General features: G+C 27.3%; 1 protein-coding gene across 5 annotated transcripts; it reads left to right on the forward strand.

The window, feature by feature from the left end:
- Nucleotides 1–4,976: 4,976 nt before the first annotated feature.
- On the forward strand, nt 4,977–19,686 carry LOC117182138 (facilitated trehalose transporter Tret1-like). Of its 5 annotated transcripts, none has more exons than XM_033375184.1 (3): nt 4,977–5,110; nt 8,597–8,941; nt 17,306–19,686. In XM_033375184.1, exon 3 carries the CDS (start codon nt 17,326–17,328, stop codon nt 18,862–18,864), a length of 1,539 nt encoding a protein of 512 aa, XP_033231075.1. In that variant the 5' UTR covers nt 4,977–5,110; nt 8,597–8,941; nt 17,306–17,325; the 3' UTR covers nt 18,865–19,686. The 5 variants fall into 5 exon arrangements, with proteins under 5 accessions (XP_033231075.1, XP_033231076.1, XP_033231078.1 ...); XM_033375185.1 differs by having other exon boundaries at nt 8,822–8,941; XM_033375187.1 differs by having other exon boundaries at nt 8,847–8,941.
- Nucleotides 19,687–23,377: the final 3,691 nt, after the last annotated feature.

The raw sequence follows: 23,377 nt of genomic DNA on the forward strand, positions 1-23,377 counted from the left end.
GTGTAAAGAAAGTATTGGACTTTTTTGAAAAAAAAAGAAAAATTCAAATCCGCATAACTCCGTAAAAAATTTGGTTTTTCACAAATCCCAAAAATACGCATTGCCTAATTTCATCTAAGAAACAACATATTTGGTCCTTGAGAGATTCTGCTACTTCGAGTGTAGAACTGCCTGATTTGTGATGGATTCGGTATATAAAAGTTACTGAATTTCGTTTCCAGCAACCTAATTTCGTAAATTACAATTGTATCTTCAGTATGTCGGAAAAGTTGAGTACTACATAGGGATTGGTCACATCCTAATGGTTACTGAGATGACTTGTTATTTCACGACATCTTCCAAGTTCACTAGTTGAACATAACACATTTTCATCGAGGAAGTTGAGTTCTAAATCATTATTGGTCGTAATCCAACGGTTACTGGGACAAGCTTTCATTACACGACATTAACAGATAAAAAAAATACATTTTCCTCCAGGATCTTGAATTTACGTGGACATCTGTATCATCGCAAGAAAAGATGAACGTGCTTGGAAGTTTTTGTATAATGACATCTCACGAGAAGAATGTTTCGGGTGCAGCTAATCTGCATTTAGAACCTAATTTCCATAAAGAAGATGTATGTTTTAGACCTGGTGCACTCGGAAGTTTTTGTCCAATAACTGGTCTTGAAAAAAGGGGTTGAGTGTGGCAATCTTTATTTTAAACTTAACTTTCTCGAGGAAAAAGTATTTTTAGATCTGGTGCACTCGGAAGCTGTTGCACAATAACGGCTCCTGACAAAAATGGATTGGGTGCGGTCAATCTTCATTTAGAACTTAACTTCCTCAAGGAAAATTTATTTTTTACACACAATGAAAGCAAAATACGTTAGGATGACCAACCGGAATCGGCCAGAGATAAAGGTAATGATAGTAAAGCGTTTTCTACGAACTTCCTGGGTCTATTGCAGGCTGAAATTTGCAGACGGAAATTTAGCGGAATTTCCACGTCAAGTCAGCGGCATGTCTGATTGTAATTTCCGTAGAATTTCTGTGGAGTACTTCCCATGGAATTTCTAACGTGGGTATATTAAAAAAAAAACTTTTTCCAGAACAAGTTTAAATTTAATTCGAAACAATCAATCTTGCTTCTGAATCAAAAGAAAAAGCAGTCATACCTTCGACAATGACAGCCAATCCCCTATTCCCCTATTTTTCCCAAAATATCAAGTAATCTCTATATTAGAGAATTTTGACCATTTTTCTTCTTTCTTTGAAGTTGATATTTCAACTAAAAAGATTAAATTTTATGAATAACGAAAAAAGTTATTTTAAAACCACAAAAGGCACAAAAAACCACAAATTAATTGTGAGCAAAAAAAGGCTTATCCACTAAACAGTTAAATTTTCAAAAGTTAAATTATCCATGAAAAATATTATTTTTTAAACATATAGTTAAATTTTCAACCAAATAAATATATTCTATTTTATTTAAAAAAATGTTTCTACTGAAATAGATGGATTTTTAAATAAAAAAGATAAGTGTTGAAAAAAAATAGTTTAATTTTCTGTTCAAAAAATATTTCAAATGACTTTCCGCGATGAAAATATGAATTTTTAAACCATAAATAATTTTCTACAAAAAATTGTATTTTTAATCCAAAAAGACGAATATTTTTTAACCAAAGAAGATGATTTTTTAATAAAATAGATGAATTATCTACAAGATAATTTAATTTTTATCCAACAAAGACAAAATTTCTTTCTAAACAGATGAATTTTTATTTTATAAAATAAATTTAAAAGCAGTTGAGTTTTGATCCAAAAAAGATTCCAGTTGACTTTTTAAGATCAAATTATTAAGTCTTTAGCACTCTAATAAGTTACTGCAAAAAATTGAATTTTTGATCCTGAAAGACGAATTTTTTCAACCAAAAAGGATGACTTTTAAACAAAATAGTTTTATTTTCAACTAAATAGATGCATTTTGGTCTGAGAAAGCTACAATTTGTACAAAGCAAAGATTTAAGATAATTTTTCAACATCGACATATAAATTTTAAACAAAAAGTAAATTTTCTATGAAATAGTTAAATTTCCAACAAAACAGTAGAATTTTTTACCCATAAAGTGTTACTATTTACCAAAATAATTTTTTCCCAACCAAAAAGTTGCATTTTTATCAAATAAAGATGAAATTTCTCTTGAAATATTTATGTTTTTCATTAAAAAGAAAATAACTGAATAAAAGTTACATTTTCATCCACAAAATATTTCAGTTCTCTTTTCAACACAAAAAAATCAAATATAAACAAAATGTATATTTTCTGCTAAACACACCAACTGCGAAGTCACATACGGCCCAACATTGGCCCATAGTCGGCAAAAATATTGCTGAAGCTCGGCTGCCATTATCGCGCCAATGACGGAATGATAACTGTGGCCTGCACTTGGCAGCCAAGGTTTGGTTGCCATTGTCGGCCCAACACTGGGTACCAGTATTGGACCAAATCTGGCTACTATCGTCGCGCAATTGCCGGATTGATAACTATGGCCTTGGCTTGGCAGCCAGGGGTTGGCTGCCATTGTCGGCCCAACACTGGCTACGATCTAAGGATATGACAAAAAGATATTTAAAAAATAATTATTAATTGATTGCGAGAACTTTGAATATAAATAGTAAGGGTCCTGTTTAGATTGAATACATATGTTACATTTTGAACATCATATTACAAATAAAATTTCTAACGCTACGGGGTATCGAACCTACATTTATATACCTAAATCTATCGCCTAGCAGTCGGGCAAGTTAAAGAACCAAATTTTAAGCTCTCTTTTTCTAATTATTTATTATTATGCGACTTCGTGTATATATAAAATACACGAAATGTTAACACGAATATCAATACAATAATTTTTAAATAAATAATTTGAATCGATTACAATTTTTCTTGGCGTAATATTTCATTTTTTTCCGTTGTAGCCTGCTTTACAACTTTTTGCAATGACAGGAAATGTAATTTTTCGTAAACATTAAAATGTTTTAATGACAAAACTTAACAAATTTCATCGTGAACTTTGACCATTTTTCAATAAATTTTTTTTTATTATACGTGTAAGATTTGTTTATTAGGTGCTAAAACTGCGACTTGGCGAAACAAAGAGCCGATTATGGGTCAAGCATCGGTGGAAAATCGGCAAATATAAATAACCAATATAGGCTGCCAGAACTGGCTCAACATTGGGCCGATTTAAATAAAACATGGTTTGCCGTGGTAAAAGTGACACTTGGCCCAGTAATGTGCCGTCACTGGGCCAGACTTTGGCTGATCCTCGTGAAACATGGTTCCCCAAACTAAAAGTGAGACTTGGCGCAATAAAGTGCCGATACTGGGCCAAGCATCGGTGGAGGATCGGCAAATATAAATAGCCAACATAGGCTGCCAGCACCGGCTCAACATTGGGCCGATTTATATAAAACATGGTTTGCCGTGATAAAAGTATCACTTGGCCCAGTAATGTGCCGTCACTGGGCCAGACTTTGACTGGGCCGATTAAAATGCCGATATTGGCCCAATAACTTTAGCCAACCTTTGGCTGCCAAAGTTGGACCAACACTGGGCCGTGTATTCAGCTCCGGCAATTCGCACTTGGGACTTAGATTTTCAAGAAAAAAGCAGAATTTTCAACCAATAAGTATGACATTAACAAAAATTTCGAATTTTCAACGAAACATTTTCTATTTTATCGAAGAAAGATGTAATTTCTGCTGAAAAAAGTTAAATTTGATAAATGAACAAGTCAAACTTTCAAAAAAGAGTTGAACTTTCAATCGAAGTTTCATTTTTATTCTAGAAAGATGAAATTCCTTCAAAAAAGATGAATTATAAAAAAACAAAACATAAGATACAGTAAAATTTTTATCCAAAGTAGCTTACAGTTCACTTTCCAATAATAAAATAAGAATTATAAACAATTAATTAATTTTATCCTAAATAATCGAATTTTTAACTAAAAAACTTAACTTTTTAACAAGATTTGTAAATTTTAAACCCAAAAGTTGAATCTTTGTCCAAGAAAAACAAACTTTCTACTGAAACAGGTGAATTTTTAAATAAAAAAGACAAATTTTCAACAACGCAAAATTGGATTTTCAACACAAAACTAGGAATTTGAAATAAAAAGTAACTCTAATAGAAAATAGTTGCAATATTTGTACTGAAAAAGATGAACTATTAAATCAAAAAGACAAATTTTCAGAAAAAAATGGTTTTCATCTAAAAAAGATTTCAGTTGACTTTTCAACAAAAAAATGTGAATTTTAAACAAAAGGTTAATGTTCTACGAAAAGAGCTACATTTTTAACCCAAAAAGACGAACTATTAACAAAGTAATGGAATTACCAACCAAAACGGATGTCCTTTCAAGAAAATTGTTGATATTTCAACCAAATAATAAAATTTATAACTAAAAAGATAATCTTTAGAATACATGAGTGAAGAAGCCCTTCCGTAACAAATTGTAATTCCCCCCCCCCCCATTGAGCTGTTACGTAATTGAAGTACGGTCCCTTGCGTAATATATAAATGCTCCCTTAAATTATTTAAACTTGAAGAAACCTTGACATTCCATTCGTGCTTTAACTGGCAGAAATATAATGATATTCTATTCATAAATTATTCGATCGACACCAATCCCATGCTTATTTTCAAAGTTCAAAGTCCGATTTTCACGAATTTACGCAGGAATGTACAAAAACGGAACCAATTTATTTAGCAGATGAAATCTTCTGGATGTCTTTCCAGGTGCTTGAAGATCTTTGCTATAACAAACGCCATTTGAAACGTGCTTATCGTGACTTAGTTTCATCATTCGTGACAAAATTTCGAGCGAATCGTATTGAGACAGATTCGAACGTTAATGCCTATTTAAAATTTATGACGTGTGTGTCATAAAGTCGCTGTCCAATTACGCGGTCGACCAGCTGGCGGCATAGTAGTCAGGAAGATCTTAGCAGTACGCGAGCACGCTTTCTTCGGTGAAAGGCTGTAACCGAAAATACTTCTGTTACGAAAAGATAAAGTACTTTCACTAGTCACCGTGTGAATACCGAGTCGGAAACAGGACCCAGGTACATATTTTAGATATTATTTAATTAACTAACATCATTAATCGCGAGCTAAGTGCGCATGTAGCTTTGCGATTTGAATGGAAAAATAATTATTAATGGAAACTAGAAAAATTCGTTTAAGTAAATAATTTTTTAAAGTTTTTAAACACTTAAATTCGAACAAAAATTAAATACTGTGATCTGAGAAGACAAAAATAAGTATTATCAAATTGTTTTTAAAGATTTATAAATATAATGTTCCTACGATTTTTGAGAAAATTCGATTTTTTTAAATATTTCTGATTGTTGAAAAAGTATCTGAAATGTTTTTGAGAATGTTTTTGAATTTCATGTAATTTTACAAAACATTAGAGAAAATTCAAGTCATTTTAAAGGATATTGAGGTCTTTTGGAGGTTTGCAAACAGTTTTTTTTACATATTTGATTAGGAAATCCTTCGAAGTTTAAATAAATTTTTATTGTCTTTAAAACTTTTGAAAATTCATAAATATCTTTACAATTAATTGAAAGTTTTCCTAAAATTGATTTTAAGATTCCGAAAAATTAAAGAAATTGCTTAAAAATATTCCACATTCTCCTTTGTCAACTTTGGAAATATTTTTAAATGTTCAAACATTCTTTAAAATATTTTAGAAATTCTGTTGAAACCTTCGAAAATTTTTGAAAACTTTCTATTTTTTCAAAATTCTGAAGAAATTTCTTTTTTACAAAATCTCAAAAATGTACATTTTTATGCATTTTTAAAATCATGATATTAAAAGTTTCTTATGAACATCTTCAAGATTCTTTCATAAAATATTAAAAATTATTTTTAATTGTAGCAAAATTTAAAAAAATATATTCTTAAAATTAATTCTTCAAAATAAAAATCATTGAAAATTTTTCTAGGGATCTACAGAAACTTTTTCATTCTCTTGAAGCATCTTAAAATCCTTAGCTGCTTCTTCTTTCCGCTATCTTAAAAGATCTGCATTTAAAAACAAAATTGGAAATATTTATAAATTATAAATTATATATAAAATGTTTTTAAACTTGTAGGCTAGGACGAGTACAACTTTCGCAAAGTTTCAAAAATTTTCTTTACAGTCTTCTTCACTCTGTTTTGAAAATTTAGAAAACGTTTTAAAATCTTTTTATACTTTCTCTTAGATAGAAATCGTTTGTTTGAAGAAAAACTCGTTTCAAGGTTCTCCATCAATCTTAATGTTATTATTCTCTTTAAACTTTTGAAAACTGTTAAAAAGCTTTCCAATTTTTTGTAAATCTTCAAAAGTTTACATTTTGCTTCAAATCGGTTTAAATATTATCAAGGTTTCATTTTTTAATCTTGTCAAAACTTCTAAGCCTTCTGAATATCTTTTTTAATTTTTCCTCAAACTTTTTAAAAATAGAAAAATTATAGAAATCCGAAGTAAGGAATCTAAAGAAATATTTATTCTTGCAAAACTTTTCAAAATTCTGGTAATAATTATTTTGATAAAAAAAAATAAATGTTAATAATTTAAAAAATTAAAGCTTACAAAAAATCTACATTAAAATTGAAGTCCTCACAAGTTTTTAACTTCTAAAAAACCTCTAAATATTTTCTCAAAAACTTTCAAAAATTTACGTTCGTTTAAAATGTTATTGAACCTTTTCAACATTTTATTTGTTAAATATTGTCAAATCTTCTAAATCTTTTAAATATCCTTCGAAACTATTTGAAATTTTTTAAAACTGTACAAAAAAATATTTTTAAAATTTCTAGGAATCTGAAGAAAATTTTGGAAATCTTTTTGACATATATTTTAGCTTTCGCTTAGAATTCATTTTTAAAAATAAAAAATTTCTAAATTCTTGAAAGATTTGGAATTTTTTCTCGAAATCTTCAGAAATTTACGTTTTCTTTCAAATTTGATTAATTTTTTCAATGTCTGACTTTTCCATATTTTAAAAACTTTTAAGCTTTCTAAATACCTTTCAAAATTATTCAAATAGTCCCGAAAAGTGTCAAAAACAAATTTTCTATTAATCTGAAGAAAATTTTTGTATTATCTTGAAACCTTTAAAATTCTTTCAAAGAGCTTTCTTTTCGAAATATTCAATAATCTACATTTAATAAAATTGAAATCTTAACAAGTTCAAAATGCTTTATCAATAGTTTTAAAATTTATAAATATCCCTTTAATTCACTCTAATTTTGTCTAATATTTTATGAGCTTACAAATTTGCAATTTAAAAAAAAATCTTCTCATTTTTTGAAATTTTAGGAAACTTTTTGACATCTTTTGCAACCGTCTCTTAGAATTATTTAAAAAAAATAATATATCATTCAATTTTTTCACAATATAATTAATAAAATTATATTTTTTTTTTTGAAAATTTTCAAAATTCTTGAAAAGCTTCTTCATTTTTTTCGAAATCTTAAACAATTTACATTTTGTTTTCAATTTTAAAAGATTTTAAGAGTTCAATTATTTTCGAATCGGTTCAAAAGTTTTTAAACTTCTAAATATGTATTTAAACAATTCAGTTTTCCTAAAAACTTCAAAATCTTTAAAAATTTTTTAAATTGCCTTAAAATCTTTCACATTTTTTTCGGCATATTTTGAGATTTTCAAAACTTAAAATTAATATTTTAAAATGACAACTGAATTATAGAAAACTTTTTACAGAAATCTTATTTTCAGTACAGGTAGTTTTTTTGGTACCGTTATAAGTAACTTTAAAAATTATAGTTTTATAGCAAAATTTTAAAAATGAGTGTACCTGTAGTTACGAACATTCAAATGAACGAAACACTTTTACTCATTTCTAATTTATTTATAAATATTGTTCCTGCTTCAATTTAAAATATGCATTTTAATTTTGAACCAATAATAAATTATTTCCAATATAAATTAAGAAAAATGTAAGCACTCTTTAAGGTTTTCAAAGTCATCAGTATAAACTTTCGTTCATTTGAACGTTCAGAACTTCTGGCACATAAATATGTAATTATTTCCCAGTATTAAAAAATGATTCAAAATTGAAATGTTCTCTTTTATCAATAATTTTTAGAAAAATGTATGAATTTAAAATTAAAAGATTAAAAAATTTAAAAGATCCACTAAAAGTAATATTCACCTAGTTTGACTCCCAATCAGATTTTCGACAAGAATGTGTTCGGTATCTTAAAAAAAGACAATATAACATTATATTTTTATGTAGAAAATACATTAACAGATTAAAGAAGAATAGATTCTTAGCTCTTGTTCGATTTTTATTTTTAGCCGCATATTTTTATTTGTGGTAGGATTTGAGGTAGAAACAGAGACCAAACACTTTACGTTGATAAGCCAGACATTATGTGACAATGAGTCTATCATCAAAGCCAGTTCTCTTACTATGTTCTACTTTGACTACTGTTTAAACAAAATTGCTCCTTGATGTTCTTATCAGTTCCTTGGTATTTGAAAAGTCTGAAAAAGTAAATTGTATTCTTATCTGAAATTTCACTGTTTTCAGCTGCTATTTTGACCTAAAGTATTGCATAAAGAACTGGAAAAATTGATCAGAAAACATGTTTGTGACAACTGTTGAAATAACTGAACCTAAGTACCCCAAGCAAGTTTATTATCATTTTATGAGAAAATGAGCATGAATCAGCATAATCTCCAAAGTAAAAAGCTAGCAGTGTTTAACAATGATATTAATTTTATTTCAAAACATCGTTTGATTCATTGATACTAGTTTCTGTGGTTTCGTATACCATAAGCATACGGAGACAGGAAGCATTTCAGTAGCTCAACTTCCTCGAAAGACATCACTGGTGAATCCATCTGCTTGAAAATAGAGCCTAAAGTAACAAAGGTAACTGTTTTTTTCATTCACCTGAAAAAACTATTGAAAAAATATTTTTATGATGCAAATGTACTTTCTTTTAAATTTGTACTTGTAAGTTAAATTTTTAGTAAGAGTTTAAAAGTTCCCTTTTAATTTGACTTATCTCAAAAACTACGTAACTATTTTTGTTTTTCAACTTGATCTAATTTTAATATTAAACACATTTATATTTAACAAAATTACTTAAATTGATTCTGTAGTTAATTTCGTATCAAACTTGTATTACAATTTTTTGTTTTAAGTATAATTTTATGAGTAAGAGCAATTTGGTTTTGAGTATAATTCGGTTTCAATATAATTCAACTCGAAATGTAATTTGCAACTTCTAAATATTATTTAATATTTTATTAACCATTCCAATCAAAAAGCTTTCATTTGTTTAAAAATAATATACAGATATACCATTACGAAATAAAGTTTATAACTGCTTAAAAGTGTAATAAATGTTGAGAAATTTGTATTTTGCATTTTTCTTTTGAGGTAGTTCAAGGGCTAAAAGCCAGATATCTGAAACATATTTTTTTTATCATTTTAAGAATGACAAAAATATTATTGCTGATGTTATGTTCAATAAAAAACATTATTTTAAACACAAATTTTGGAAAACACCAAACAAACGTTTATTTGAGCAATGTTGTTTGCAATTTAATTTTTTTACTGTCGCTTCTTACAATTTTTTGGGAAATGATTGAATTTTAATAACGAATAGCTTAATTTGAATAAAAGGTGACTTATTTTTTCGGGGAAAACATTCTCTACAACTCTATTGTTTCCAATTTTGAAAGTAATTTTGTCTATGGCTGAAATAAAATTTAGAAAATTGTTCCTAGAAATTTCTAAAATCATAAAATTAAGGGCAAGTTTGATTTTTTTAATCTGGACCAAGGACACGAATAAATATCGCGCCAGTGCTGAGTAAACATAAAAAGTCATTTACGCCTGAAGCAGAAATTTCTCCGAAGCGGAAAGTACGAGTTTCATCGTTTATTGTGTACATTTATTATCAGAAAGAATGTCAGGTGTTACAGCTAATTTTAAGTTTCTAAATGTATACCACTAATTTCTTATTATGATAAAATATTATAAATAGATATTATTTTTTATTAACGTCGACGGGAAAATTTTTCTAAATTATTTTATTTTATTAAAAATATTTTATTTAAAAAAATGAATAATTTGTTTTTCATAATTAAAACAGAAAATATTTGTATGTTAATATATGTATAAGTATTCTAATCTGAGTGTCCATCTATTAGCAGTACTTCTGTAATATTTACCCATTCATATTCCTAGTATAGAGGAAAAATGTCTAAATGATGATTTTGCTGCAAAAGTGTTTTTCTTTGAGGATAATTGTAAATACTTTCTGAATCATTGATTAATTTACAAAAAATTACACACAAAAAACAGAATGCTCAACGAAAATAAATTAACGTTAATCCAAAAATAGATTTTGAAACGAAGAGATAAAATTTGTGATAAATGAATTAATTTTGACTGAAATTATTATGATTCTTACCTGGAATTGTTAAATTTTCAGTTTAAAAAATGTTTTCAACAGATTTATTCATATTTTAACCAAAAAGAGGAATCTTCAATTAAAAACATGAGTTTTGAACAAAATAGTTCAACTTTCAACCAATTACTTGAAATTTCATTCAGAAAGGTTCATTTATAACCAGGAAAATTAATTTTCTATCAAAAAATACAAATTTTTCCCGAAGGTCATGAGCTTTCCAGCAAATATTTGGATTTTGAACCAAAAAATATTAAATTTCTGCCACAAGTAACAAAATTCTAGCCACAAATAATAATATTTGTTTTGAAAATAAGATGTATTTTCAACCAAAATGATAATAGTAGTCTTTTAAACTAAAAAGGAATCAATTTGAAATCTTATAAAATTTCTAATGGCTCTTTTTTGAAACCCGTAGATTTTTTTGGTTCATAAAAAATGCAAAACAAAAAGTAATAGTCCATATTTCTCAACTTTTTGATAGCGGCTCATAAAAATATGTAAAAATAAACAAGCACTGATAAGTCTAAAAATATCGTCATTAAAAAACAATTAGGTTGTGCCAGAAAAATGTTTAATTAAGAAAAATGTAAAATAAAACTTGCTGCCTTCAAATTACAATTCATTTTATTTTGAAGATATTATTTTTTAATCAACCTTAAGAAAATTAAAATAGATTGTGGAAATAAGAATAACAAAAAGAGTGCATTTTAATAAAAAATAAATAATAAATACCGTTATCATGTACACCAATTTGTACACCAACTGATTTAACTAAGGCTCATTCTATTATTTTGTTAAAAAATGTTTTTTGCAATTATCTTCTTGTTATTGAAATTTAACTATTTTTTGGTTAAAGTGTCTACTAATATTGAAATACTTAGTTGAAGGTTGAACCGATTTGATGAAAATTATTTTTTGGTTGAACAATCATAATTTTAATTGAATAATCATCTTTTAGCTTAAGAATTTTGTTGTTTGGAAATTAATTTTTTGCATTGAAAATTTAAATTTAGAACTCAACTACTCATAAAAGTCAAACCACTTTCTTGAAAACTTGTTTCTTTGTTTCACGTTTATCTTCTGGATTAAAAATTAAATTACTTAGTTGTGAAGTTTTCTTTTTGGTTACAAAATAATTTTTTAACTGAAAATGTAATTTTTTTATTTTTTGTTGCAAGTTGATCTTTTTAAGTTAAAAATCGTTTTTTTTTTTAATAGAAAACTAATCTTCTTGTTTGAATTTTTTTTTGTAAAAAATGCCACTGGTTGGTACAAAATGATCTTTTCTGTTAAAAATTCGTATTTTCCGGTCGAAAATTCAACTGCTTTACAGAAAATTCTTATTTTCGCATTGATGTTCAAATTTGGATACATTTTTTTCTTATTCTAACTGAAAAACCTTTTTTTTTAAATTCGTCTTTTTGTCTGTAAGCTAATAATTTAAATTGAAAATTCATCTTTTTAATAAAAATTTGACTATTTATTCAACTATTTGTTTTGAAATTAATGCATTTTGTCGATAGTTAATATTTTTGACAGAAAATTAATCTTCTTTGTTGAAAATTTATCTTTCTATTTTAGAAATTAATCGCTTTTGACAGAAATTTCATTTATTCTGGTTGAAATAACAACTTATACATTTTTTGTTGAGTATTTAGTGTTTTTAGTTAAAGATTCATTGTGTTAGTTAAAAATTGAACTACTCGGTTGTACAATAACTTTTTAAGTATAAAATTCGACTTCTTAGCATGATATTTCCACAATTCAGTAGAAAATTAAACTATTTCTTTGAAAATTAAGTTTTTATTTAAAAATTCTTAATTTTAATTGATAATTCAACTATTCTGGCCTTGCAAAAAATGTCTATTTTTGGTTTCAAAATTTTGTTAAAACTTTATTTACTTGGTTGAAAATTCGACTACTTAAACAGAAAATTAATCTTCTTTGTTGAAATTTTATGTTTTTATTTTTAAAGTTTACCTCTTTTGATAGAAAAACTCATCGTTTTTAGTTGAAATATCAAGTATTACATTTCTGGTTGATAATTCATATTTATATACTAAAAATTCATCTGTTTGGTTAAAATTTTAACTATTTTGTTGAAAATTATATTATTTTATTAAACATACAATTATTTGTTTTCAAAATTACGCGTTTTATTAAAAATTCTTTTTTATTTGGAAAATGCATCATTTTAATTTAACCATGATATCCTGTGTTAATTGTTTGAATATTATGTTAAAAATTCAACTATTTGTTTGGAAATTCATTAATTTTTTTAAATGCGTTTTTAAAAAAAATTAATTTTCTTTTTTTGAAAATGTACCTTTTTAGTTAAAAATTATTTTCTTTAGATAGAAATTGAATCTTTTTTATTTGAATATCAACTATTACATTATTGTTGAGAATTCAACTTTCTATATTAAAAATGTATCTGTTTGGTTGACAATACATATGTGTTTGGATTAAGTTCAATCTTAATTTGATTTTAAATTGGACTTGATTGAATTTGGTTATAAATGCAACCATTTGGTTTAAATGAACTTTTTGTTCGTTTGTTAAAAATTCATCTTTTTGCACTTAAACGTTATCTGCTTACTGAAAAATTCGAATTCTTTGCTTAAAAATTCAACTTTCTGGTTCAAAATATATCTTATTTTGTTTAAAGTTTAATATTTTTTGTTTAAAACTTTATGCATTTGGTTAGAAAGTCTATTTGAACAGAAAATTCGCCCTTTTGGATTGATAATTAATGTCTTAAGGTAGAAAAATTGGTTTTTGTTTGAAAAAAAATAATTTTTATTAAAAATTGTTTTGTCTTGTTTATAACAGATTATATGTTTAAAAAATTAAAAGTATCAAATGATGGCCTTTGAGTATTAATGGTCAAAGCAACTGAAAAATTGGGCAGCGGAAAATGAGGTAAAAGTCAGTGAATTTTGAAAATGTTCATTTTCGACCGCTTTTGTTCATAGATAATTTTTTTTAGTTCATTAAACAATGAAACATTCCCAACAATTCAAAATAATTTAAAAAGTCCATAAATTATTTTACAACTGACATTATGCAAAGCAATTTTACAATTTTTTCTCCAACAAGCTTTGCAATAACCATTAATAAAATCTTATTACCAATATAAGTTACAACCATTTGATACAGCACGATACTTGAATCCTATTTTTTTAAACTTTAATTAAATAAAAATTACAGGTTAATGTTTCCATAAATTGATTAAACTTGAAGTAATATGATATGAAAAAAAATATTTGTAATGTTAAACAAATTGTAATCACCTGCAAAATACATTTTCATGGCCTGCTATATCAAGTTAGTTGTTGACTTTTATGATCAGTTCATTTCAATATTTTCACATTATTATTTTATTATACACATTACACATCCTCATGGGGATTTTTAAAAAAGACGTTATATTTACAGTTTTCTCAATGTAGCAGACTAAATTTATCTCATTTAAAATATTATAATTAATTTCTACACAACTGTTTCTTTATAGTTATGGATAACAGTATTAGGTAATTGTCTTTTTCCTGGCCATATTGTTTTTATGGGTATGCAAAGCAGCAGTAAAATTCTGCTGGTAACTACGCCTGCGTAAGAAACTTAAACAAGGATATCACTGAGTGCAATTCTTTATACGTGTTTGTATTCGAGATTTTTATTTTGTCTATAATGTTTACAAATTATTGGCTTAAAACAACATAAGACGATTTTAATAGAGGGCATGGGGGTCATAAAATCGTATTGCTTCTCATCAGTTAACAAATTAATTCAAGTTTTAATCAAGTAACTGAATTTAAAAAAATGAATTCTCGACAAAAAACGTGATAATTGAATCTTCAACCAAAATAGATTCATTTTCAACCAAACAGAAGCATTTTTAGTGAAAAAGATGAAGTTTCTACTAAAGAAAAGGGATTTTTTAATTGGAAAGACAAACTTTATACAACCGTTAAATGTTCAATTGAGAAAGATTGTTCAACAGTTGAAGTTTCAGTAAAAAAATTAATTTTAAATTAAGAAAGCCATTTTTAACAAATAATTCAATTTTTTAATAAATTGGTGGATTTTTAACTAAAGTTGTGAATCATTAACCAAACAAATTAATTAGGAAGTAATTAATTCACCCCTGATATTTGACAGTTCTAACAAAAAAAAATATATAATTTTCAATCAGAACCAGTTTTATTTAACCAAAAAATAAATTTTTCAACAAAATACATTAATTTGCAATCAAATAGGTTTTCAATTACTAGCATAATTTGGCTACCAAAAAAGTAGAATTTTTAACAAAATACATGCATTCTTAACCAAATAGTTTAGTTTTCAAACAAAAGTATCAATTTGGTACAAAATAGTTGAATTCTTAACAAAATACATGCATTTGCAATCAAATAGATAAATTTTCAACGGAGAGGATTAATTTCCTACCGACAAAGTCGAAATTTTAGCACAATAAATTAATTTACAATCCAGATAATTGATTTTTCAATAAAAAGATCAATTTTCAATACAAAAAATTAATTTTGTACTAAAACAAAATGAATTTTCAATTTTAGTTGAAAAAATTAACTTGAGACTAGGAAACAAATTTTCAACAAACTAGTTCAATTTCAAACCAAGAAGGTGAACCTTAGACTACAATTCTAAACATTGAACCATAAAAATAAATTTTGAATACTAAATCAGAAATAGTTCAATTTAACCAAAAAAGATTAATTTTGAACAAAATACATTAATTTTTCATCAAATAGTTCAGATTTTGCATTGCATGCATCTCAGGCACAAGAATGGAAATTTAAACCAAAATTAATAATTTTGTGCGAAAAACGTTGAATTTTTGGCAAAATATATCATTTTCAACCAAATAATTTAATTTTGGACAAAAAAGATAAAGTTTAAATCAAAAATGGAATATTTATATTTTCATTTAAAAAAAAATTAATTTTCAACTCTGTCGGAATTAAATTATTAATAAAATAGTTTATGGTCTAAAATGATAAGTTTTCGATAAAATAAATCAATTTTTAACAAATTAGTTCAACTTTCTAAGAAATAGATGAACTTCGACCAAAGTGTTGAATTTTCGAGCGGAAAGTAAGAATTATGAATAATTTTTAACCAGACAGATAAAATTTTAGTCAAAAAGATGAAATTTTCACAAAAAGAAGAATTTTTAAAACTATGGAAGAAAAAAGATTCCAATAAAATTTTTTCATTTTCAAGTAAAAGGACGCATTTGTAATGAAACAGTTGAGTTTTCAAACAAACATTATCACTGTGAAGCCGATGATGAATAAATAGGAATTTTGATCATTTATAGACTAGAGAGTAATAGATTAAATAAACATTAAATCTCAGTTTGGCCAGGTTTTGGTTTGTTGTTGTTGGAGGGGGGGGGGGTGAAAATTTCGAAAAAATACTTTTATTTTTCCGTTTACTTAGTTAACTGATAGTTGTATTCAAAAAAAAATATTACAATATATCAAAATTTATCAGAAAAAAATCTGAGTTATCTGAGTTATATAGAATTACAAACCATTCAGAATTGAAAAATTAAATAAGTGCGAGTTTTTTATGAAAAATGTTTGATTAATAATATTTTGCAATTTCAAATTTTTCTTCGCCTTAAAATATTAAAATTCAGTTTCAAATTTTAAAATTAGGAAAGATTTGCTTTAATTTTTATAAATTAAAAATGCTTTTGACTAGTTATTTTATTACACTAAACTTAAATATAAAATGATCAATTTTGAACGTTTAACCTTCCAGATTGCTCAGTGTGATTGTTTTGAAGTTGGAATATTTAAATTTTGAACAAAAAATTTTACATTTTATTTTTCTGAGGTAAAAGTAACGTTATTTTTTTATAATTTGTAACAAAAATCTCCACATTCAATATTTCTAATGCTATATTTTTTTGGTCAGTTATTTTTTCTTAATGCAGCTCGAAGTAAAAAAAAAAAGATTTTTTAGGATTTCTAGTTCAACTTCGAAAAATAATTTCTAATTTTTGCAAATATTATTTTTCAATGATTTTTTAGACTAACTAACTAACCATGTATGTTTTGCGAGACAATTAATATATGAAATAGTATTATTCAATCTCACTTTCATTGTACTAAGAAGTAAAGCATTCATAAATATATTGAAAAAAAGTGTTCAATTTGAAAGTTAATTGGCACAAAATATTTTATTTATAAAGTTTGAATAGTTGAATAGAAAAAACCAGTTTTATAATATATATGGATATTACAAAACTGGTTTTGTGGAAACTGTGGATATACATTCTAATATTATTGCGAAAGTTGATCAATGACTTATGCTTTATTAAAATTCTAGCATGATCTTACATCAGTAAAAAGAAGTTTTTTCTGAGATTAAAAAAGTAGTGCAGAAGCGTCAGATTAGAAAATAATATCAATTGACATGCCTTTCTAATACTTTTTTTACGTTGTTAATCGAGGTTTTTTATCTCCTTCTGATAACTTAAGTTATCTGAAGCCTTCGTTTACGCGATGAAACAGCAGTTGTCCGTCGATCGCGGAACTGTCTAGTCGTTTCTCAATTCCGTCGAGATGGTAAAATCGCGATCCGCCCAAAGTGCAGTTTTCCCCCCATAAAAACATTAAACTATCAGAAAAGAAAGTAAAATAATAAATCGGTTTATATCCCTAGTTTCGGTTAAAAAATAACAAAACATTGCGTAATCCAGAGAAAGATATATCATTCAACCAATCGAAACATGTCTAACTTATTAGAAAACCCATTTGACCGAAATAATATTTTCTCAGCACAGGACGTCCAGAATCTCATGGCAGGAGAATCAAACCCTGATCCACCTGAGGATAACAGTAATTTAAAATATCAACTGAGACAATGGTTCACAGCCCTAGGAGCGATCATAGGAGCAATTCTGGCTGGGATGACTGGAGCTTATAGTGCAGTCTTGATTCCGCAGCTCGAAAAAAATGCCGCGATTGAAAATTTCACCCAAGAATACAATATTCAAAACTCGACGTTCATGACCAGCTTTTTGGAAAACTTTGCAGCGATCACGATCGAAACAACAGGCGAGAAATCATGGTTAGGATCCTCAGCGGCTCTTCTGCTGGCTCCTGGATGTTGGATGTCTGGGTTTATGATCGAGAAACTGGGAAGAAGGATGACCCATATAGTGACAGCTCCCCTGTACTTTCTAGCTTGGTTTATAGTCACCATAAGTCCGAATATGATCACCCTAATCATAGGAAGACTTTTGTGTGGACTTTGTATGGGACTTTTGGGACCAGCATGTCCAGTATACATAGCTGAGACAACCAACCCTCGTCTTAGAGGTATTTTGCTAGGTTGCATTTCTGTTGCAGCTTCAACTGGAAATCTATTAGCTCATGCAGCAGGAACTTGGCTTCACTGGAGATTGGCAAGTTTATTCTGTGGTTCATTCAACATTCTTTGTTTCGTAATCTGCATCCTGTCACCCGAAAGCCCTACATGGTACCTGAAAAAGGGAAGAATCGAGGATGCTTTGGATGCCTGGAGATTTTTAAGGGGATCAACAAATTCTAAGGAGTTTGAAAAATTAAAAGTAGCCCACGCTCCAGGATTTTCACAAAAGGCTTCTTCTGGAATCAAGAGCAAAATTGATGATGAGAAAGACTATACCTGGAAGGATATTATGGTGTCAAAGTCATTTTTAAAGCCTCTGGGGATTGTGTGTCTCCTGTTTTTTACTGCCCAGTGCTGTGGTGTGAATGCAATTACTTTTTATAGTGTCACTATTTTTGTAGAAGTGGCTGGACGTGAAGGAGCATTCATGTGGACCTTAATTTTAGACGTGGTGAGAGTTTTGGTTTGTGGTTTGACCTGTTGGTTGATTAAAAGACATTCTAACAGAGGATTGGCTTTGGGTTCTGGTTTGGGATCAGCTGCAGTTCTCATTTTACTTGCAATTGTACAGTTTTTCGAAATTGGAAAACCTTGGGCACCTGTATCACTTTTATTTGTGTATACCTTCACAGCTTTTGTAGGTTTGGTTCCACTTTCGTGGATGTTGTGTGGGGAATTGTTTCCTATGTCATATAAAGGATTGGGTACAGGTTTAACATCCGGATTTGGATTTTTGTGCCTTTTTAGTGTGGTGATGACTTCACCTTATATGTTTAAATATCTCCTAGCATGGGGGACATTCTTGGCTTATGGTTGCGTTGCTGCAACTGGAACTTTCTTACTATTTTGTTATTTGCCAGAAACCAGAGGGAAGACGCTGTTAGAGATTGAGCGCTCATTTGATAAGAAAATTGTGAATGATCCGGAAGTTGTAAAAGAACTGGAAATGAACTCTGTAGTTTAATATTCGCTTTTTATAAAAGTGATAAAAGAGATTATGAGATTTTATATCGAAATGATACTGATTATGATCTAATTGGTTATAGCAATGAGAGATTATAAGATAACGCAGGGATAAACTCCGCAGTTAAGATTTTTTCATCAAATCAGGGAAAGGATGTACAAACATTTATCATTTTTTATCATTTGGCTGAAACGTGCCTTTGATTTAATGCTACTCTTTCACTTTTTACAGATACCTATCAATTTTCTGTCAAACATTTGCTTTAAATAATAAAATGTTTTATAAAAGATTGAAGGCTAATGAGATTCTTTTTACTGAAATTGTGCTAATAATAAGTATGTGATACAAATAGTGAAACAGAATAAAATCATTTATCGAGTTTACTTACTGTGATTAATAACCGAAAAATGTGATAGGCTTATCTTTTGGTTTTCCAGTAATTAAATTAGTGAAAAGTAAATATTAGGAGTCGTAAATTACAAAATCGATTTAAAAAAATGCAAATAATTTTTGTAATAGTTCAGTATTTGTAGTGAATTATAGACGATGCGCTATACGCAAACGACGAGTTGCGAAATGTTATTAATAGTTGCTTGCATGTCATCAATATTTATAGCAGGAATACTTTATGTTCCATAGGTATTACTTTGAAGTAAGCTTGTGTTTAATTACTTTTTTTTATGCAACTTCGACGAAACAGTAGAGAGTTAAAAAATTTTGTACAAACTTTTTTATGCTAAGTAATTTTAGACGATATGCAATTTTACTGCAAAAATGTTAGTTTTTCTTGTTGAGTATTTTATTAAGTTCTAAGGTCGTCATTGTAAATGTTTCAAGAACTAGAATTAATATTTTTATAAGAAAATTGTTTCGAGTGTTCAATAAATTATATGTATTTAATATTGCAGTTTTTTTTAATTATTGTGTTTCATGATTATGTGTTAGATATGCAAACACATTTTTCAATCAAAACTACATACTTTGTTTTATAATTACTAGCTGTGAATTTTCTAGACTTTTTGCATCCGAAAGATATGTTTTTGAATTGAGATTTTTTCGAAAAAAGAAAATGGAAACGATATATTTTTCGTCAAAATTCTTTAATTTTATTGATAGGTTTGTTTTTGGACAATTGTATTGTCACAAAATACAAAAAAAAAACAATTAACGTCAATTTGGAGAAAATGCAAGATTTCCCTTTATCATTTGAAAATCCATACTTCACTTCAAAAAAAATGTATGTGTACAGAAATTGACAGATTTGCGCAGAATTGACACAAATTGCAGAAATGTTAAGTAGTCATTTAAAAGATTAAACAATTCTGCGTGGAATCCACGTTTGCTAAACTTATTTTGAATGCTTTGAAGTTTATAGTATTACTATTTCCATTGGTGCCGGCTACTCTCTGAATATGAGTCAGTGAAAAATTCACTGATTGAAATAGTTGTTAAAGATTTCACTAATTAATCAGTGATTTCGGATTAGTTTTTTTGTTTGAAATTAATTTTTCGAACTGAAACTTCAACTATTCTGTTTTGGTTAAAAATCGATCGGTTAAGTTGTAAAATTCATGCATTTTGTTGAAAATTCGTTCCGAATTCATCTCTTTTGAATGAAGATTTAATTACTAGTTTCAGAATTACTGTTTTGTTAAAAATTAACTGTTTGTTGATAAAGATTCATCATTTTAATTAAAAATTCGTCGGTTTGTTTGAAAATTAATTTTTCAACTAAATATTAAATTTTAATTCTTGTTTGACAATTTATCTTTTTAATTCAGAATTGATGTATTTTCTATAAGATTCGTCTCCCTGGGTAAAAATGAATCTTCAATTCCTTTTTTTTGTGGAAACTTGATCTTTTTTAGTTTCAAATTATACTATTTGGTTGAATATTTGTCTTTTTGTATTTCATAGTGCAAATATTTCGTTGAAAATTCATGTATTTTGTTAAAAAATCGTCTTTGTCGTCGAAAATTCATCCTTTTGTTTGAAAATAAGACTGCTATGTTGAAAATTGATTTTTTTCATCTTTTTGTTTAAAATGAATCTCTTTGGGATAAATATTCATTATTTCAGTTGAAAATTCATTAGCTTGGTGCAAAATTGGTATTTTTTGGTCAAACATTCAACTTTTTTGTAAAAATTCACATCTTTTTTTGAAAAATCGTCTTTCTTGGTAGAAAATTAATCCTCGTGTTTCAAAATGAATTTTTTCTTTGAATATTAGTTTTCTTGTTTAAAAATTAATATTTTTGCTTAGGAATTAAATCATTTCAATTAAATATCGCTCAATTTAGTAATTAATTCATGTTTTTGGTAGAAAGTGAAACTAGTTGTTTGAGTTTAGCTATTTGTTTGAAGCTATTTGTTTAGAAATTGATATTTTTAGTTGAAAATTCAACTATTTGGTTACAAAATTATCTTTCTGTTTAAAAATTCAAATTTCTTTTTTGACAAATTAGAAACTTAAAGCCCTTTAAAATAAATTTAATATAGTACCCACATTATTTCACCTAAATATGTACTGAATTTCAAGTATAATAGATCAAATAAAAAATTGTTTTGAATAATTATTCAAATTCGTGTACATTAGAGACAAATTCAATAAACGATTAAATATATTTTCACTATTAGTTCATTATTTAATTATTCCATCGCGCATACTTATTTTAAAAAAATCTTGTAATATTAATTAAATTTCAGAAACTAAAAAAACTTTATTTATAATTCAATATTTAAAAAAACCTGGAATTGTCAGAGAATTCCTTTGCAGGATTAAAGTAAAAACACTGGGTAGATAATCATTAATTTTAAATACTAATGTACATAGAATAATTAATTTTATTTAATTAATAATTAATATGCTATTCTTGTTAATATACCTATTTCTGCATAGCCTTGAATTATTTTGAAATATTTAAGGGTATTTTTGAAGATCTCAAAAAAAAATGTTAATAGATTGCAATAATTTGAAGGGATTTTTAATATTTTAGGTTACTTGTAAAAGCAAGGCATTTTCAAGAGCTTTTGATTTGCAATATTTTAGATTATTTAAATAGATTTCAGGAAATTGATAATTAATCACATTCATTTGAAGAGATTTCAAAGAGTTTGGAATATTTTAGGATAATGCATTTTCGAGAATTCTGGAGGGAATGGAACGATTTTATAGAACCTATAAGGTTTTAAGATATTTTAGGATTTCAGAGGATTTTATCATATTCCCGAGGATTTCAATGAATTTAAGGGATTTTAAATGTCTTATGGTATCTATGAATTTTCCTAGGATTTCAGAAAATATTATCACAGAATTTTAGGAGATTTTATAATACTTTAGTGGATTTCAAAGAATTTATTTCCGAGAAGCAACGTTTTTTGTAGAATTTCAAAGGATTTGAAATATTTTAGAGAATCTTAAAAGCTATACAGAAGTTATTATTTGATTTCAATCATTTGAAAGGATTTCAATCATTTGAAAGTATTTCAAAAGGTTTGAAAGGATTTCAAAAGGTTTGAAATATTTTAGGGTAAATAATTCAAGGTTTCCTAGGATTGCAACCCGTGCAGAGATTTTGGTGGGGCGCCAGTCGGTCATGATCGGGAAAAATGTGGCCGTGATAGAGTAATCTGTCTAGCGCCAGGCCGTTAACGAAACGCCCTACCTAACAGGGCCCAGATCTGGGCATTCAAAATAGGGGCCAGATCTTGCTAAACTATTTGTATTTTTTTAAAAATAATGTTCAAATCTAGAGCTATTACACACACATACACACATCATTCATAAATGAATTTCAATAATAAACATTTTTGAATCTCTATATATTTTGGAATGTCTTTTCTTTGACTAACGCACATGGTGCACGTGGAATGAGATTTTAAAAGTGAGGTTATGTTCGAGAAAATATTAAAATCATTTAATCTATAATGCTGCTAATCCGGAAATACATATGTTTTGTAAAAAGTAATGTTTTCAAGTAATATAAATGCATAATAAGTTCACGTACAACTTTAGGAGTGGAAATGATTTTCGTGCAGTTTGAGAGGAACCAATGAAGTCGGACGTCCTTAATCTCAAAATTCACTAATTTCTCAATGTATGACATTCGACCTTGACAATATAAATATCTGAAGAATCTTTTAAAAATATTTAAAAAACAGGTCAAAATTATTAGATCTTATAAAGATACATATTGTTATAATTCTAGAATTTTTATAATTTTTTCATACAATTTAAGTCGAACTGCTAAACATTTTGCAGTATTTTTGTAATTTTTCATATTTATCGTATATTTTCATGAAAACTATCAGTCTTAGGAGTATAAACAGATTTAACATAAAATGTTTGTTATTGAAAGATCTAAAACTTTTATTTAAAACTTTTTTGTAAACGTGTATTATGGACGAAAATAAATTGGAGGTAAGCGCTTTTCGGAAGCTTATCCTCGTCTTCATTGCGGATATAAGAAATCTCACTAACAATTCTGTGTTTCTGAACTCGCAATGAATTTCC

The sequence above is a fragment of the Belonocnema kinseyi genome, chromosome 10, assembly GCF_010883055.1.
Source record: "Belonocnema kinseyi isolate 2016_QV_RU_SX_M_011 chromosome 10, B_treatae_v1, whole genome shotgun sequence".
Classification (NCBI taxonomy): Eukaryota; Metazoa; Arthropoda; class Insecta; order Hymenoptera; family Cynipidae; genus Belonocnema; species Belonocnema kinseyi.

What these genes read in the sequence shown, in the direction of transcription:
- LOC117182138 (XM_033375183.1), top strand. Translation starts at nt 17,257, where the DNA reads ATGTCTAACTTATTAGAAAACCCATTTGACCGAAATAATATTTTCTCA.